General features: G+C 50.2%; 1 protein-coding gene across 1 annotated transcript; it reads left to right on the top strand.

Annotated features, from left to right (window-relative positions):
• Positions 1-2,044: 2,044 nt before the first annotated feature.
• LOC308502481 (keratin, type II cytoskeletal 74-like) lies at positions 2,045-9,261 on the top strand (the record flags this gene model as incomplete). Its single annotated transcript, XM_081060333.1, has 9 exons — positions 2,045-2,515; positions 3,135-3,349; positions 3,805-3,865; positions 4,342-4,437; positions 4,910-5,074; positions 6,280-6,405; positions 7,872-8,092; positions 8,501-8,535; positions 9,059-9,261. The coding sequence occupies 9 exons, from the start codon at positions 2,045-2,047 to the stop codon at positions 9,259-9,261; spliced, it is 1,593 nt and encodes a 530-aa protein (XP_080916459.1).
• Between the last annotated feature and the right edge of the window lie 7,904 nt (positions 9,262-17,165).

The raw sequence follows: 17,165 nt of genomic DNA, 5'->3' as shown, positions 1-17,165 counted from the left end.
CCTGACTCTCATCTCTATGGCAATACGTGATGGCGTTGGTTAGGGACATGAACTTGGAAACCAGTCACACCTGAATTCCAGTCCTAGCCCTGGCTTCCGAGCTGACTGACCTGGGCAAGTTCCTCAACATCTCTAAGCCTCAGTATCTTCAACTATTAAGTGAAGCTATAATAGTAACCTAAGGGTTAAATGAGAAATTCTTAGTGTTTGGCACAATGTCTGGTACACGCAAAAGGAACAATCAACGTTAACTCTTGTTGGTACTGCTGTCCCTGTGACCACAGCTGAGGCTACTGCTGCCACCATTGCTCCTGCAACTGCAAGTCGCCCTTCAATCCCCTCTGCCTGGGAGCACCTACTCAGGCAGCCCCTGCAGTGAGTGCCATTGTGGGTATACGCCTGGCCTTTGGGAGGTCCCTAAAACCCCTAATCCAAATTAGCCCCCCTCCCCAGTGCACCTCTAATCCCTGTTCACAAGGCTCTTTTGCTATTCTCAAGCTTTGGCCCCAGATTAAGTTCTTTGCGTAGATTCCTCTCATTGGTCTGCAGGCTCCTGGGGGGGCTGGGGCCACATGTTGGTCACCCTGGTCAAAAGACTTGCACAGTTTGTTGGCATTCAGAACATCAGTACTCACAATCGGGTTGAGAAGAGCACGAGAACCCACTTCAGTTAGGCCTTCTCATGCCTTAGGGCTGGGCCTTGCCAGGAAGGCTGGGAAACAGGGTCCCTGGAAACGGGGCTTCCACCACTGCTTCAGAGGCTGAGAGGAGAACGCTGAAGGGAAAAACCCTGTGAGGCTGCATTCCAGGCCTATACCCATTCCGCTGCCCAGCTCACTGTCTCCCCCTTACCCTCTCCAGCAGTCAAAGCAGTTGGCTACTGCTCTGTGGATGACGCGAATAGGTCAAGGCTCCCAATTTAGTTCTAGAAGTGGTCAGAGTCCTGCATTAGGGCAGCTACTGGTACTTGTTTCTGAAATTATTTAACATTTCACCCCCAGCCCCAATCCAGGATTACTTGAGGTATAAAGGGCCAGTCTCTTCTATGCCAAGATTGAATAGCTTCTGAAGTAAATTAGGAAACTGGCAGAACAGCCCACCCTAAACCCAGGACTGAGCACTAGGGTCTCCTGTACCTTGATCACTGGGCATGGAGTGTTTCCCCAGGGAGTATAGGGGTAGACATTCTCCCCAGGGAGAGAAGAGCTAATGTCCTAGCTCCTAAGGCTGACCTCCTAGGATGGATGGAAGAGATCATCTCATCCAGGAGAAAAACTTCAGCCCCTGGAACTGCCATCTGCCTGAAAAAGTTCCCACTATTGAAGAGGCAACATCAAGGTCAGCACCGTCCAGGCCCTGCCCAGTACAGAAAGCCTCAGGCATTGCCCCTAATGGGGAGACATGCAGCCATTTCCGCTATCTTCCTGAGGTCTGTGCTATTGCTGGACAGCTGTGGTTCTTAGAGTGACCCAGAGAGCGGCCCCTGGAACTCCTTTTTGAATCCATATCTTTGAAGACACCCATTGTGTCCTTTCTGAGTTTCTTCTCCGGCATGAACACCCCAGCTCCTCAACAAGACCAGATAGTAGGGAGATAGGACCTCTGGGGAGAAACCTGGGGTTTCTGGATGAGCCCTCTTGGATAAAGCCAGGCATTTCTCCTGCTCCTTGCTGGTAGATAAGCTAGAAGGAGGCAACCCTGGAAAAATAAAGGTAGGAGATCTCTTGTGGGGATAACTCTCCAGGGCCTTAATTAGAAGCACAGATAAATGCGTGATTAGACCCCTCCAGTTTGCAAGGGCAGCATATCCCACTCGCTATCAGAGGCACTTTGTTGCTGCAAAGGGCTTGGAAATCTCTCTTCAACAAATTGCCCAGGGCCCCTGGGCCTTCAGCAGGAGGAAAGGAGATAGCAGAGAGACGCCCTTTTCCGGTGTCCAGAGCTCCACAGGATATAAGGAGCCAGCACTCCGGGTACCCCATCAGTGTTCTCTGTCTGTGGGTGACTGCTTTTCTCCAGCTCTGTCCACTCCTTCTTTCCCATCATGAGTCAACAACTGAACGTCAAGTCTGGTGGTGACAAGGGTGGCTTTAGTGGGCAGTCAGCCGTGGTGCTGAGGAAGGCTGTGGGCAGAGCAGCTTCTTACCGTGTGGCTGGCAAAGGAGCTGGGGCTGGCTTCAGCAGTCAGAGCCTCTACAGCCTCAGAAGGGATCAGTGTATTTCCCTCAGTGTGGCTGGTGGTGGTGTTTGGAATGGAGGTCACAGCTTCCGGCCTGCCTCTGGGTATGGAGGGGGCCAGGCCACTGGCTTTGCTGGCAGCATGTTTGGCAGTGTGGCCCTGGGGCCTCTGTGCCCATCCATGTGCCCTCCTGGGGGCATCCATCAAGTCACCATCAACAAGAGCCTCCTGGCTCCCCTCAACGTGGAGCTGAACCCCAAGATCAAGAAAGTACGTGCCCAGGAATGGGAGCAGATCAAAGCTCTGAACAACAAGTTCGCCTCCTTCATTGACAAGGTAGATTTCACAGGAGGAGGATAGAACAGTCCAGGGAGACACGAGCGATTCTTGGCTGCCTGGGAGTGGACAGGGCATTGCAGGTGGACAGGTTGCACCGGGACCTCAGGAACGGTTCCCTGAACCTCAGAGGGAGAAGAACAGACCTGTAAGCTAGGTAGCACCAAAGAATAAATGAATGTGTTGCTTTCTTTGGGGATTTTACGGGGAAGGATGGGAAATTGGGTAAAGTGTAGCTGTTTAGCAAACTTGAGAAAGAAGGGACAGCTGGATGGACCTCCAGCTCTTTAAAGAAGACAAAGGGCTAATAGAAGCAGAACCGTTCAGAGGGAAGGACTCATGGCACAGAAGAAACACCTCACGGGGGCTCAGCGAAGAACATCGCCTGGGTCCTGGGTTAGGTGACAGAAGAAAGCTGCGGGATCTCCTTCACTGAGTCTTCAGTGGTTGGTTTTGTCCAGAAGGCTCTGGAGTGAACCCTTGTAAAGGGTCTAGTTTACATGGAATTCCATGAGTGGAGAGTAAGGACTCGAGCTAAATAACTTTAGGGAAATCTACATAACCTGGGGAGTCAATGGTGTATGTCCATGGGACAGGATAGCATCTCTTGCGGTTCCAGGTGCGGTTCCTGGAGCAGCAGAACCAGATGCTGGAGACCAAGTGGGAGCTGCTGCAGCAGCTGGACCTGAACAGCTGCAAGAAGAACCTGGAGCCCATCTTTGAGGGTTACACTAGCACCCTGCGGAAGCAGCTCGGAATGCTGTCCAGAGACAGGGTGAGGCTGGACTCGGAGCTGAAGAGCACGCGGGACGTGGTGGAGGACTGCAAGAAGAGGTGAGCGGGGACCGCCAAAGGTCATGGGTCATGTTCCCAGAGGCTCCTGCACTCACCCAATCTTTGTGCCACCTCAGGAGGGGAGGGAGCCAGCACCAAGGTCAGGGGCTCACACCCTTTCCCTGGTTGTGGGGGAAGGACCTCTCCTGTTTGATGAGAACTTCTTACCGGGGTGATGGCGAGGGAGGAGTTCCTATGCTCACTGATCCACTGACTGGTTCCGCAGCTGGGTGGGGAAGCCTAACAGGCACCTGGCTATTTTCCTAGATCCCGCAAGTGGAAGGCAAGTGAGGTACCTCAGGGACATAGTACTGTCCCCACCAGCCTCTGCAGTACTCGCCTCCAGGAGATCCTGTGGGGACTCTATAGTCTGAGCATGTACCCAACCAGTAGGAAGAGGAGGTTACTTGGCCAAGGGGACTGAGGCCTCTGCTATCTGCTCTCCTTGCCCACAGGTATGAGGTGCAGATTAGTCGGCGCACAGCGGCTGAGAACGAGTTTGTGGTACTCAAGAAGGTAAGGGAGAGAACAGCCTATGGACTCTGGTCTTTCTTGTACCCCCATGCGAACCAACTTTGCTCAGGACTTCAGCCCCCGCCTCCTGGGAGGTGGCTGGTGCCTGAATGGGGATGGAGTCAGATGTTGGAGAGGCAGGACATACTCCCAGGAAATGGACAGAGACAGGCAAGAATTCTGGTCTGGGAATTGGGAAATTCTGGTCCAGCTCAGCCTTCCTGTGTGACTTCAGGAAACTCACTCCACCTCTCTGGGCTTTGTTTTTTCCAGGTGTAACAGGAAGAGCAGGCCTCATTCTCCTTTCCCTAGTCCCAAAGATTCACTGAGTCTGAGAGAAAAGCAATATTAAGTGATTTTGTACAATATGCTTCCCTTTGTGGGCAAAACATAAAAAATCAAATGGCTTTGGGGCAGGGACAGGCTGGCTGACGGGATGAGGGTTTTATTGACCGATGGCTCTGGGTGCCTCTTGGCAGGATGCAGATGCGGCCTACACCGCCATGGTGGAGTTCCAGGCCAAAGTGGACGCTCTGGACAAAGACATCAAGTTCCTCCAGTGTCTATACGATGCGGTGAGGACATTTCCCCGCTCCCCATCCTTCCTCTTTCCAACCGAGGGCTTTATTTGGCTCTTCCAAGGAGATGCCACTAGGAGGGATTTAGGATAAACAGAAGGAAGGATGTTTTGATGGGAAGGTGCAAAACCCTGCACTGGGAGACCATGGAAATGTAGGACCCTAGTCCCCAGAGACCACACACAGGAGACAATCCCATCTGACCAAGACAGTGGTCTTGCCCGTAGGCAGGGAGACGTGATCCCATGAAGTCCTCCTAAAGCACAGGTTCTTGATTTTGTGAAAGGAAGGAAATGCTTTCCATGTCCTGCTACTGTAATTCTTCTCCCTCGGCTCCCACAGACAGGTCTCCAGCAGGCACTTCTTCCTTCCACTTTGGCTTGTTCTGCCAGGGGCTGCAGGACAGGACAACTGATGGGCAGGGGAGGAGGCCGGGGGATCCTGACTTTGTCCTCACCTCTCAACTCAGGAGATGGCCCAGATTCAGACTCATGCCAGTGAAACCTCCGTCATCCTGTCCGTGGACAACAACCGCTCCCTGGACCTGGACGGCATCATCACCGAGGTCCGGGCCCAGTACGAGGACATCGCCCTGAAGAGCAAGGCCGAGGCCGAGGCCCTGTACCAGAGCAAGGTGAGCACCAGCGTGGAATGTCCCTCCTCCACCATCCTCTCCTTTCCTGGGAAGGGACACCTCCACCAGTGAATGCGAGAGGTGTCTTTATAGATGTGCTGAATGAAAGAGTGATTATAACCAATGGTTTAATGACATTCTACCCCTAAAAAATTCTCGGCAGAGACCATTATGAAAAATAAGTTAAAAAACTGGTATGCGGGGGCCCATCCAACATAGAAGGATAGCCAATCCATTGGTGAAGAAAAAAGCGAGGTGTCCTTGTCATAAAGGAAATATATTTCCAGGAGTTGGGGCATGTTGCCAAGGGACAGAAGGAGAGGAACAGACATGGAGGAGAGTGGCTATGCGTGAGCTGGGGCAGGAGAGGTATGAGGAGAGGAAGCCAGGAGCTCTTTTCTGATCAGTGTGGGAAGACTTCCAAGAGGAGAAAGTAGAATTCTAGGAGGCTTCTGGGTAAGGGGACGTATGCTTTGGAGTAAAACCCTTCAGCACTGTCACTGGAAGACCCTTTACCTGGGGGTCTTTAGCACTCCTTTTCACCTTCGTCAAATCCCACCAACAATGGAGTCACACCTTCCGTGTCCCTATCCATCGCCATGTCAGCCGCTCTTCTTTGAAGGACTGGCCAAAGGGACAGGGGAAGGTTTGAGCTACAAGTCCGGAGTAAAAAATGCCACCATCCCAAAGGTACGTGCTGCCCTTGGCTTCCCTGGCCCTCTGCCTGTCCCTACAAAAGGGCTGCAGGAGAACGCAGATTTCATGGGGGCAAGGACCTTACCTACCCTCTTCCCGGCTGTATCGCCAGTACCTCAGCAGAACCTGGGCTTTCAAAGATGCCTCTATAAAGAGATGCTAAATGAGCGGAGAGGGTCAGTGCTCTTATTACCTTTAGAAAGTGCTTAATAAATGTGAAGTGCTTCTTTCCCTTATCCAGCTCAGGAAAGATAGTAGGCAGGGTGAGGAGAGAGGAGGATAGGCCCAGCAAATAGGTTCTGCTGAAAGAAGCAGGTGGACTTCTTGGTCAGGACCACCACCAAACAGCTGGGAGGATACCCAGGCCCGGGCGCCATCATCTCCTGCTTCAGAGCCGCCTCCCCAGGCTCATTCCAGCAGTGGAAGTGTTTTCTCAGGACCCTTCCCCTTCCTTGATTGAGGGGCTCGGCAGTCATCTCATTACCAACTTCCTGTCTCTGGGAAATCAGATCCAGGAGTTGCAGCTGGCTGCCAGCCGGCACAGTGATGACCTCAAGCAGACCAAGAACGAGATATCAGAGCTGACCCGGCTCCTTCAGAGGCTGCGGTGTGAGACTGGGAACCTGAGGAAGCAGGTGAGCAGCAACCCCTCAGAGAACACCAGAGGTCAATTTCACCCTCTCTGCTGGAGAAACCGGAGCCGTTCAGTAAAAAGCAAATCGCCACCACCTGGGCTTGGAACCCCTTGGCCATACACAGTCCCTCTCTCCCACCCTGCCTCAGGGAACGTCTGCAGTCAGAGCAGGCACCCTGTTCAAAACTGGGAGGGGCCTTGAGCTTCTTTCATTGGACTCCACAGTTTAGATAAGGAAACTGGGCTGGAGAGGGGAAGTGACTCACCCAGGGCCCCCAGCTGGTTTTTGAGCAGAGTCAGCATTAGAATTCAGGTTTCCTCTTTCTTTTCCCCCCTCTTTATCAGACTCTCCTGTGTGCACCAAATCTGCCCACATCCCCTCAGGTGTGCCCTACAGAGGGCAGGCTCCACGACTCCTCCTACCACTGGACGCTCAGTATATGTGGGGTGTGTGGGGTGTGAATCTGGACGCTTCTGTGGCCATGTTAAGTTCCTGCCCTCAGGGTGGGGCATGGTCCTGGTGACAGAGTGAGGATGACAGCGGGGGAAGCCCTCCTGAGTCCCTTGCCCTGGGCCACAATACCATTTCCATGTCACCTGGGGGATTCTGTCTTACCTGGAGGCAGCAAACCCTCAAACATCAGGTCAGTGGGGAGACAATTTTGGGGGGTTGGGAATCCTTCCCGTGTCCTCCCTCCCAATCCAGGTCAATTCTGCTAGTGACAGAATTGCCAAACTGAAAATCAGCATCTGCTTTCCTCCTGTGCCCCACAACTTTCCATGCCAGGCAATGTGGGGAACACGAGGACAGCTTTGTGACCGTATGTAAGGCTGATTTGCAGACTCCAGGAGGACCGTTCTTCCCCATTAGGACTTGTCATCACAGGGCTGCTAGATGTTCGTCAGAGCCCAGTTTCTGAGGCTGCGGTCTAATTTCAGGCCCTTAACCTCCTGCTCTAAGGAAACTCCTTTATCCATTCTGGCCGGACCTGGGGAGCATTTAGACAGACCCTCCCTGTCCAGAAGCAGTCAACGCTTAGTGCTGACAGGTAGGAAGGGCTCCCACTCGGAGATGTCCTGCAGGCAGGAATCTGGTCAAAGTGGTACTTGGCATGCTATCTGATCCTCAGAGCCAACCTAGCTGGGGTCTCAGCATGATTCTTCTGGACCTGGCATACTTGGAACCTACAGCCATTGGTGACCTCCAAGCCCAGGCACTAGACAACTTTGCAAACATCAAAGTCTGTTTACATTTCTGAAATGCAACAGTTCCAACAGCTTTTCACAACTACAAATATCTGTCTGCAATAGAAAATAGAGGAGATCCAGGTTCTGATGTAGGCTCTGCAGGTACTTCTTACTGTCACATTGGGCGTCATCTGTAAAGTGAGGGGGTTGTGCCACCTACCCTTTAAGATCTAAAAATTATTTTGTGTTCCGATGATCTCTCTGTTCTTTGCCTTTCAGTGCTCCAACCTGGAGACGGCCATTGCCGAAGCCGAGCAGCAGGGCGACTGTGCCCTGAAGGACGCCCGGGCCAAGCTGGACAAGCTGGAGGCTGCCCTGCATCAGGCCAAGGAGGAGCTGGCCCGGATGCTGCGTGAGTACCAGGAGCTCATGAGCACGAAGCTGGCCCTGGACGTGGAGATTGCCACCTACCGCAAGCTGCTGGAGGGCGAGGAGTGCAGGTGAGGGGCTGGGCCTGGGGAATGCCACAGTGCCAAGGGAGAAGGGGCTATGGCTGGCTCCCTGATGGGATGAGGGGCCATATGGGAGCTTCCTGCAAGAGGAGGTCAGATGTGAGCCAAGAAGCTCAGGTAGTTGTGTGGTACTGTGAAAAGAGCCAGTGGGGTCAGACAGACCTGGGATTAATTACTGGTTTGCCACATACTAGCTGTATGGTCCTGGTAAATGATTTAATGTCTCTGTGCCTCTATTTTCTTACCTGTAAAATGGGAATTATAAATTCCATCTCATGGGTTGTTATAAAGATCAATGAAAAGAATATACATATAAAAGCAGGAGCCCATCAAGGCTTTGCTGAATCTAGACACTTTCCTGAGGTCTTCTCTCTTCTCTAACTTTCCATCTTGCAGGATGTCTGGGGAAAATCCATCCTCTGTGAGCCTCTGTGAGTATCTGAGAGGTGGGCCAGGTAGGAATTCCGGCTGGGTGGGAAAGCTGAGTACATCCCTGAGGATAAGGTGATGCCACCTTCACTCATCGTCTCCCCCCATCTGGGAGCTGTTACTGTCTGGCGAAGGTTCTCTGGCTTTAAAGGAAACCTAGTCCTAGTCCTCTGTTGTCCCATGGAAACAGTGACTGAAGTCATGCCCACCCCATGTCATTTCTGGCTCTCCCCTGGGGCATCGTCTTCAAGAGAAAGGGTTGAGAATATGGTCTTGGGAGTCAAATGGTCCTAGTATCTCCAGGAGGGTCAGGAGCCTGTCCATTCTTTGTGCTCCTCATCTCACTTAAAGCTGGGTGCACAATAGGGACTCCATTCATCTTGTGGTATTTCTTTGTTTTTCTTTTTTAGACTTTTTTCTTTGTGGTATTTCTCTATACTGAGGGTTGATGTGGGAACTAGGGGGCCATCTCCCTTGCTGACTGACCTAGCCGCCTCCTTCCCTGCTCTGGCCCTTCCTCCTCAGCCGTCATCAGCAGCAGCAGTGCAAGCAGCTACCACCCCGGCTCCTCTGCGAGTGCCGCTCTTGGTGCCAGTGGTGTGGCGGGCTGCTTCAGCAGCACCCAGAGTGGGCAGACCACAAGCAAAGGGGCACAAGTGGGAGGCCCCAAGGACTCTCGAGGCAAGAGTGCTCCAGTCAGCGCCCCAGCCAGAAAAGCCACCAGATAAGCCACAGGGCCCCACTCACCTCAGCATCTGGGAGAAGAGATGGCCTTGCCGCCACCCTGCCCGAACATGTCTGCCACACCCCAAATCTCCACCCCCAGTCGAGTGCCCTCAGCCATTTGCACCGTGGCTTATCTTACTGTCAAGTTCTGATCAGAGCCATCACCTCTCTGTTTCCTCAGGTCCCTTGTAGACTCTCATTTCTCCCTGTTGCCTTCAATTGGCAGGGGGCTTAGGGGCACAAGCTATAATTATCTTCTTGGCCTTGGGAAGTTGTCATCATCCCTAGAGAGAGAAGAGGGGAGGGAGGGGGAAAACGAGGGGGGGGGAGAGGGAGAGGGAACGGAGGGAGAGAGGGGAGGGGAGAGGGAAAGGTTTTTGCAGAATGACTCCATTATTTAGGAGAAAATGTGTATACTGTCAGACAACCAGCCATATCCATATTCACAAAGCCAAATGAAAGAGAACTGGGAATCTTCTGCCACTTGTGTCACTACTGCCACCTTTATTAGCAGTAATAGCTACTAGTGTCTGTCAAGCATGTCCTACGTACCAGTCTCCCGACAAGCATTGCCTCTGATTCTTACCCATCCTGTAAGGTAGATGCAATCAACATCCTTGGGACAGACAAGAAGTCCCATCCTCTGAGAGGCTGCGGAACTTGTTCCCATCACCCACTAAGTTTCAGGGTCAGGAGATGGGCCTAGACCTGGCTGACCCCAGGGTCTATGTTCCTTTCATGGCGTGTCACTGCCTCTTTAACAAAGGCAATGTCAATTCATGGTTCTTTTGATGAGGGCAGCGAAATTACATTGTCTTTTTGTCAAAGACTGTGGGCATGTGATTTGTCTTCTCTCTGAGCTGTGTTCTGCAGTAGTTTCAGACTCTCAATTCCTGTTACCATCAGATGTGTTCAGTAAGGGGAGCTTGATCTCTTTCTGGTGGCACCTCCCAGCCCAGAAGTTGTGGCTCTTGATGTAAATCTTCCCAAGAATACTTAACACCCAGTCCCTCCTTTGCTTCGGTCAAGAACTCTGAATTTTTGCTGTATACTCAATAAACTGTCCCTGAGTAATGTCAGTACACTCCTGCCAGTGTGTCAATCTCTCCAAACTGCCCATCCCTAATGATGATCTTCCCACCTCACACATGGACACAAGCCTTTCGGGAGGCTGGAGGCCGACCAGAGCAGGCTGCTCTGGGGGTGATCTCAGGCTGAGGGGAGAGACAGACACATATGAAAAGCACTCATACAAATCAAGGAAGGGCAGCCTAGTGCAGCAATGTTGAAAAATGACCAAAATGGAGGGGCTAAGCAAAGAAGGCTTCCTGGAGGAGGAGGAAAGTTGAATCAAATAATCAGAAAGATGGGCGCATAGATTACTAGAGAGAAATTGAAATCAAATCATTCTAGTAGATTTGGGTGCAGGTTTTGTGTGCTGTTTTGGTGTGTGTGTGTGGAAGGGACTCAGATTTTCTGGTGAGTAGTGGGGCTGGATGAGTTTCCAAATCTCTTGGCTTTGGTCAGCAGAATTCAGGCCTATAGTTAGGTATCTGATCCGTCTGTGTTACAGGTGTCCACAGGGATCTTGCATCTATAGCCCTTCGATCAGGGGGACAGGGCCTTGTGATGGCGGGGCCTCTGGTCCTCAGGGGCTGCCTCCATTGATCTCGCTGTCCTTTCATGTATTAAGGAGGTCCTCTTCTGTGCGTCAGGATATAATAAGTCTTGGGAAGTACAAGAGCTCAGAGTCTGCTTCCCTCTGATGTCATTGCTGCCATCTCTGTGGAGACTGGAAATAATGCTCTGGGTCACCTGTTACACTTAGATCACACCAATGGCTCTTAACCTTGTGGGTCATGAACCCCTCTGCGATCTGATGCAGGCTATGGGCCTTTTCCCTTGGAAGTGTAGACAATTACATCTGCATGCTCAGAAGTCCCCAGACCCCTGAAGCTCATCCATGGACTCCTTCGGCCGTGAATCCCAGGACCAAATACCCCCTCAGGCCCTTCCCAGCACTGATGCTCTGCCTTTCTCAAAAGACCAAATTCCAAGGGACAGAGTAAGAGGAGCTGGGGTGAGGGAGTGGATGGGACCCTCATCCTGAAATAGCCTTTAGAGGAATCTGTGAAGTACCTGAGGAATCACCTCCTCCGGGGTCAGGGTGTAGGCACACCTCTGACTACTGGCCTGTGAGGCTGAGGGCTGCACCCAGCCCTAGAAGCCCGGTGAAGTACCCAGAGCCTCGGTGGATGTGATCTTGGGGGACAGAGAGAACGTTTCGTGTGCTGGGGTGTGGAGGAGGGCAGAGGGGACAACTTTTATTGCTCTTTAGAGATTCTGCTCAGGTACCAACTCCTCCTGGAAAACTTCCTGAACCCCCAGGCTGGGCTAAGTACCTATCATCTAGGATCTGCAGTGCTCAAAGCTCCTTTCCATGGTGACAGTTCCACGTGTGACTGAGATGATCTTTCTGTGGGACTGAGCCCATCGCCACCAGACCTTGGGTCCCCAAGGGCAAGGACTGGCCTTATTCTTTGCTGGGCTTAAGGGAGAATCTAACAGAGACACCCAAAGGATGAGGCTCCTAGGATCTTTCTACCCAGCACAAATATGTTTAAAAGATTTTTCGGGGTAAAACCCATACATCTATAGCCATTTTACAAAGGTGTCAAGACCATTTAATAGAGAAAGGAACTCCTCAACAAATGGTGCTGGGACAACTGGGTATCCACATGCAAAAAAATGAAGTTGGACCCCTACCTAACACCATATACAAAAATTAACTCAAAATGGACTAGTAACCTAAATAGAAACACTTAGAATAAAATATAGGGATAAAGCTTCATGACCTTGAATTTGGCAAAGGATTCTTAGATAGGACACCAAAAGCACAAGCAACAAAAGAGAAAATAGATAAACTGGACTTTGTCAAAATTAAAAACTGTCCATCAAAGGACATTATTAAGAACATGAAAAGACAACTTCAGAATGAGAAAATATTTGCATATTATATATCTGATAAGGGTCTAGTATCCAAAATATATAAAGAACGCTTACCACAAAACAACAAAAGTCAAACAACCCAATTAAAAAATGAGCAAAGGACTTTAATGGACCTTTCTTCAAGGAAAATATGCAAATGCCCAAAAAGCACATGAAAAGATACTCAACATGGTTAGTCACCAGGGAAATACAAATCCAAACCACAATGAGGTACAATTTCACACCCACTACAATGACTATAATAGAAAATAATGGCAAATAAAAAGTGTTGGTCAGGATATGGAGAAATTGGATCCTTCATACATTGCTGGTGGGAATGTAAAATGGTTCAGCCATTGTGGAAAACACTTGGGCAGTTCCTCATAAAATTAAACCTTAGATTGCCGTATGACTGGGCAATTCCACGCCTAGGTGTATCTATCCAAAAGAATTGAAAATAGGTGCTAAACAAGTACATGCACAAGTATGTTCATAGCAGCACTTTTCACAATAGCCAAAGGTAGAAGCAGCCTAACATGATCTGAATGTTTGTGTCTCCCCAAAATGCACATGTTGAAATCCTAATCCCCAAAGATGATATTAGGAGGTGGGCCCTTTGGGAGATGCTTAGGTTATGAGGGTGGAGACCTTGTGAATTGGAATTGCTGTTCTAATAAGAGAGACCCCACAGTGCTCCCTCGCACTTTCCATCACGTGAGGACATAGCGAGAAGCCACTGGCAGTGACCAGGAAGAGGGTCCTCTACAGAACGTGACCGTGCTGGTGCTTTGACCTTGAACTTCCCAACCTCTAGAGCTGTGAGGAATAAATTTCTGTGTTTTATAAGCTACCCAGCCTATGGTATTTGTTATAGCATCCTGAAAGGAGAAAGACACATTCCAAATGTCCATCAACGAATGACTGGATAAAAAAATTGTGGTACATACTTTACAACGAAGTGTTATTCATCCATGAAAAGGAATAAAGTACATGCTACAGTGTGGATAAACCTTGGAAACATTATGCTAAGTGAAAGAAGCCAGGCACAAAAGACCATATATTGTATTATTCCATTCATCTGAAATGTCCAGAGTACGTAAATCCAGAGAGATTTGGTGGTTGTAGGGATCATGATAGGAGGAATAAAAAGTGCCGACTAATGGGTACTGTGTTTCCTTTTGGGGTGATGGAAATGTTTGGAATTAGATAGAGGTGATGGTTGTAAAACATTGTGAATATCCTAAATACTACTGAATCGTTCACTTTAAAATGGTTCATTTTATGTTATGTGAATACCACCCAAATAAAAAATAAATATTTTTGGTGGTGGGGGGAGGGTAGCAGAGAAGAGGCCAGAGAAATTGTGTTCCCAGACTTTGCCCCCAGCTTTTCCCAGCATGTGGCAAATAGCAACCTGGATTAAAGATGGGGAAAGCAGTTGGGACCAGTCGGAGGACAGAGATAACTTACCCTCCATTTAATTAATCAAGGGCAAGCCTGGGGGATTTGGGATATGTGGCAAATGTCTGGCACACAGAGGTTGCTCAGTAATTGGAGAATGAATCACTGATTGCAAAAGAAGACAGCAATCACGATGTCTGTGACCTGTCTCCTGGACCCTTATCTTCCCTGCTGCTCCTCTCTGTGCCTTTCCCTCTGCCTCCCGCCTTCCCATTTCCTGATCTTTACAAACGTTCTCCATAGATTCCAAATTCGATGTAGTGCAAGACTTTAACTCATTCATACATGTTCCCTGGTAGAGAAAGTCTCATTGAAATGGTTGCTCTGTGACCTTGAGAAGTCACTTCGTCTATCCTCCTTCCTCTGGGAAGGAAAGTTCTTTCAGGCCCATCTAGTCGGAATCTCTCCTGCTTTCATGGTCTCAGGGATGTTGACTGAATTAGTGAATTTGATTCCCTTACTTGGTCTCCAGCTATGAGTCACCATATCCCCCTATGGCTTTTATTAAAAAAGAATATAGTGAAAATGAGACAATCGGCTCTCACTTGTGTTCTACTAGTGGAGATGAATGGAAATATCAAGGGCAGCAAGCAAAAGCTAATTCAAGATGGGGCCCATTGTCAGGTGGGCGGTCATCAGAAACCTATGTACACACCCGTAGACACATGCTCATTGGCTCACAAGCTCCTGTCTACGGAAGATACTGAAACTATTTAACAAATGGTATAATCAGGCACTGACCCTTCACAGTAGATGTCAGCCACAGACAACTGGGACAGTCATGCCACCTCCTACTTGGCTGAACACCCATTGTGCTCATATCCAGGTTCATATCTATGCTCACACAGATTTGCTCCCACACGGGTCCTCGGACACGTCTGTCAGCTGCCAAGCAGCACTCACAATTCATGCCACAAAGCCTGGAGCCTGCGGCCACAGGAGCGGAGAGTATTGCCCGGCCTTGGAGGGGCCTGTTAGCTCATCGCAGGCTGGAGGGATACACAAAGCACCGGAGTAACACAGTTATGTGCAGAAAGGTGTAGTGGGCCCTGACAGGGAGAGTGCGGAAATCTGGAGACATCAGGGAGGGCCAGGGGAGGCTTCTCATAGAAGGTGTGTCTTTTTGTCTTAAAGAACAGGACAAGCCTGCCTTAGTGGGCGGGAGGCTGGGAGAGCAGCCCAGAGCATGACATCAAGGAAAAGCATGATTTGTGTGGGAAACATGTAATTGTCTCACAAGCACCCCCACCCCATCTTCACCCAAGTCCTGAAATTATGTTAATTTTCTTCAGAAGAGCAGAGAAGGCTGAGAAGAGGAGCAAGGGGTTAGATCTGGCTGGCTGAAAGATCTGTGACAGGAAGAAAAGAATCTGGGAGAAGTCAGAAGGGAACTTGCAGGATGGGTGGAAGGGGTCAGATGGGCGGAGCAGGGGAGGACTGCCCAAGGGGCTCCTGCCAAAATTCTGAAGGGAGAGAGGATGGGGTGCAGCCTGGGCCATGGCAGGGGCGATAGGGACAGAGGAGCCGTGGCAAGAGAAGGCAGGTGACTTCCTGAAGGAGGCGAGCACCTGGGAGAATGGGGCTGTGGGTCCCCGTGTGGCGGAGCCCATTATGATAGGAAATTTGAGCTCAGTTTTCCACACTCTGTTGTAGGTGTAAGAGGGGCAGCAGGAAATAGGACTCAGAGCTTGTGGGAGGCTGGAGTGGGGCATGTGCCCCTGGAATAGGGCAGGGCTCTGTGCTAGACACTAGTGCATGAGAAAGCCAAGACAGTGAAGAGGCTAAGAGCACAGATTGCAGCAAAGCCGCCTGGGTTGAATCCTGCTGGAAATCCTGGCTCAGCTACTCACTGGCTCTGTGACCTTGAGTAAATTACTTAACTTCCTGTGCCTCAGTATCTTCATCTGTAAAATGGGGATAATAATAGTATATGCCTCAGAAGGCTGTTGTGAAAATTAAATGAGTTAATACATGTGACGTGCTCGGAGGCTGGCAGAGCTCACACAGTGTGTTAGCTATTATTACTGTTATTGTTGTTAATATTATCATTATTATTATTTACAAGGTTCCTGCCATCCACCTTGGGGAGTAGGTGGAGCAGGTATTAGCATTTCCCTTTTTAGAGATGTGGAAACAGAGGTTTAGGAAGTTGGGGGATCAGCCCATGGTTACCCGGCAGGACGAGGATCTGCGTCCTCAGAGCGCCAGGTGTACACACTTTGCCAGGGGTTTGGGGTAGGGCTGAAGGTAAGAGATGGCCAGCAAAGCTTAGAGGAGGTGCTTCTAGCCACGAAGCTGAGTGAGGAGGAAGGAGAGGCAGAGCTGCCCCGAAAAGCATCTCTCTGGCAGCCATAGTGCAGGAGGGGAGCGAAGCAGAGGGCCTAGCAAGGCAGTCCACCTCTGTCCTTTATATCCCAGCTCCTCCGGGGTGAACTCACCTTTGCCCTTGCCAGCTACAAACCTGTTGAACAACTGTCCTGCCCCCAGATGAGTGGCTTTGATTGTGGCCAAGTGCCCCAGGGACTGTGCTCCATCCCGCTGGCTTGGGGCTGAGCATCTTTCCTGCCTGAAATGACAGGAGTATGTCGGGGAGCAAGGAGGGGGACCTGTAGGAGTTCACAGACAACATGCTCATTTCCTGGGTCCATCTGTTCAGGAGGATTGGCAGGACCTGAGCTGATGTCATTCAAACAGCCCAGCTCATTCTCTAATTTTGGAGACAATTATTTGCTTAGAGAACTACCTGCCCCTCTTTCAGTGCCTCTAGCCTCTCCCTACCTCCACTATGCCTACCTACACAGCAGCTAGATTCTGCTTCCTGGAACATGTATGGCTCAGGCTCTGCCTGGCTCAAGAGCCCTCAGTGGCCCCCTACCACTCGCCCTATCCTATACACAGCTAGGACCTAGGGTGTCTTCACCCACGGTCACTCTTCACTTTCATGATTGCTCTGGCCTGGAGGGTCCTTTCCTCAATGCCTTTCCTCCTGCCAGCCTGGGTTATTCTCCCTGTTTCTCACTGCCAGTCCACCCAAGCCCTCTTCCTTTAAAAGACTGGAATCCAAACCCCATCTGCCAGGCAGCCCTTGTGGAGTCAGTGTCTGTCTCCAGGTCTTGCCTCTCTTCTGTGCATTTCCTTTTTCTCTCACTCAGCAATTGTCCTCTTGTATTTGCTCATCTCTCTGAGACCCTCTTTGGAGGCTTATCAAACCCCAGAACACTGAGGAGGGAGCCAGTGGGTCCCAACTGGGGCCAAGGGATCCCTACAAACATGTCAAACTTATCATCATCACAGACATTGAACAACACATACAAAGAAAGCTACACATTTGTGTGAACCAAATAAAACATTTGGTTATAAAACCAAGAGACACACAAGTGTAATTTATTTAATACACAATTTAAATTTTCCTTCGATGATTGAGCTTCATGATCCCGGTAGATTGGGGGTTTGATTC

Source organism: Rhinolophus hipposideros (assembly GCF_964194185.1).
Source record: "Rhinolophus hipposideros genome assembly, chromosome: 9".
Taxonomy (NCBI): domain Eukaryota; kingdom Metazoa; phylum Chordata; class Mammalia; order Chiroptera; family Rhinolophidae; genus Rhinolophus; species Rhinolophus hipposideros.
The sequence above is the reverse complement of the archived record's forward strand: the minus strand, read 5'-3'. Positions and strand labels throughout refer to the sequence as shown.